Source organism: Calidris pugnax, unplaced genomic scaffold (assembly GCF_001431845.1).
Source record: "Calidris pugnax isolate Ruff unplaced genomic scaffold, ASM143184v1 scaffold1022, whole genome shotgun sequence".
Classification (NCBI taxonomy): Eukaryota; Metazoa; Chordata; class Aves; order Charadriiformes; family Scolopacidae; genus Calidris; species Calidris pugnax.
The window spans coordinates 10,869-12,255 of record NW_015091653.1 but is presented as its reverse complement, the minus strand read 5'-3'; the positions used below and the strand labels follow the sequence as shown (position 1 = coordinate 12,255).

Sequence of the window (1,387 nt, the reverse complement as noted above, 5' to 3'; positions counted from 1 at the left end):
GCCAGCCCCCCCAGCCCCACCTTCAGCGACACCTCCTGCACCAGGTGCCGTTTGTTGGGGTCCTCAAAGGCGAGGCTGCTCTCGGGGGTCCCATCTGGCACCAGCTTCCCCAGCAGCGTCCCCTTCTCACGGATCTTCTTCGTCAGGGCCCGGGTGTCCACCCCTGCGGATGAGCCGTGAGACACAGCCCCTTGTGCCCCAGCCCACCCCGAGCCGGACCTCCTGCCCCACCAACACCATCACCCCCAGCCGCCAGCACCGGGTCGACCCCTGGGGAGGCAGATCCCAACAGAGACAGGTCTTGTCCAGAACGCATTGCCCCCTGGGCCCCAGCCCCACAGCTGCCCCACAGCCACCACCCCACAGCCCTACACCCGACCCTGTGGTCTCCCCAGTCCCACCTTCCAGCCCAGGGATGTTCTGCTCCTTGAGCCACTGGTCGAGGGAGCGGGACGCGCTCCAGTGGCTGGGGGGCTCCGAGCACTCGCCCACCACCAGCGCGGCCACGTGGATCTTGCTGGATTCGAACCACTGGGGAAAAGGGAGCGAGGGCAGCTGGGCAGGGGGCCACCATGTGGGACGAGCCCCGTGTGCCCCTCATGTGCCCAGACTGGCCGTCCCCACAGGGCACGGCGGGATGGCTACCGTCCAGGGATGGAGGAGCCCCATGGGGCAGGGACCGGACCCCGCTGGCACCCCACACAGTGCCCGAGTTGTCACCACCACCACCTTGTCCCACATGCGGTCCTGCGAGGCTGAGGCTCGCTCCAGCCAAACCCTGGGCTCCTGGCCCCAGGATGGGGTGCCCCAGCCCCCGATGCTGCTGGACCGCAGCCCCCTGCCCAGGGGCCAGCATGGCCCCCGCTGTGGGACCCCTCAGCTCAGCACGGACCGGCCCACGGGAAAGCCCCGCTCCCTCCGGTCACAGCCTCGCCGGGGAGCCCCAAACACACTGGTGAGTCCGGTCTGGGGGTCTCTGGTTTGGGGGAGCGAGGCCCGTGGGGCGGCAGCAGGGACCCACACCCCCCTGGCCTGGAGGGGGCTGACGGCAACGAGTGTGGGGCCGGGGGCTCTGGGCCACCACCAAGGCGGGACGGGGTGGGCAGGACGGACCCCCGGGGTCGGCCCCAGACGGCGCGGCCCCTCGGGGCTGGACTCTGCCCCGGGGCTGGGAGGGGTCCGGGGCCTCCGGCCGGGGCTGCTCTGCCCGGCCCGGCCCCGCTGCCACCCGGGGGGCTGGGAGCCCCCTCCCGCAACGGGGCCCCGGCGGGGACAGACAGACACTGCCCCGATCCCCAGTGCTCGGGGGGGTCTTTCTCCTTTCTCCCCCCCAGCTCCGGTCCGTGTCGGGCCCGGCGGCACCGGGGCCAAACCCCCGCCCGCTGCC

At 72.5% G+C, this 1,387-nt stretch overlaps 1 protein-coding gene across 1 annotated transcript in view; it reads right to left on the bottom strand.

Moving 5' to 3' along the window:
* Positions 1-1,387, bottom strand: part of CAD (carbamoyl-phosphate synthetase 2, aspartate transcarbamylase, and dihydroorotase) — a 16,772-nt gene that overhangs the window by 13,632 nt on the left and 1,753 nt on the right. The window contains exons 2-3 of the mRNA XM_014961923.1: positions 402-531; positions 16-163 (exon numbers count right to left, since the gene is read on the bottom strand). Coding sequence (XP_014817409.1) covers positions 16-163; positions 402-531 — 278 coding nt within the window. The remainder of the gene's footprint in view (positions 1-15; positions 164-401; positions 532-1,387) is intronic.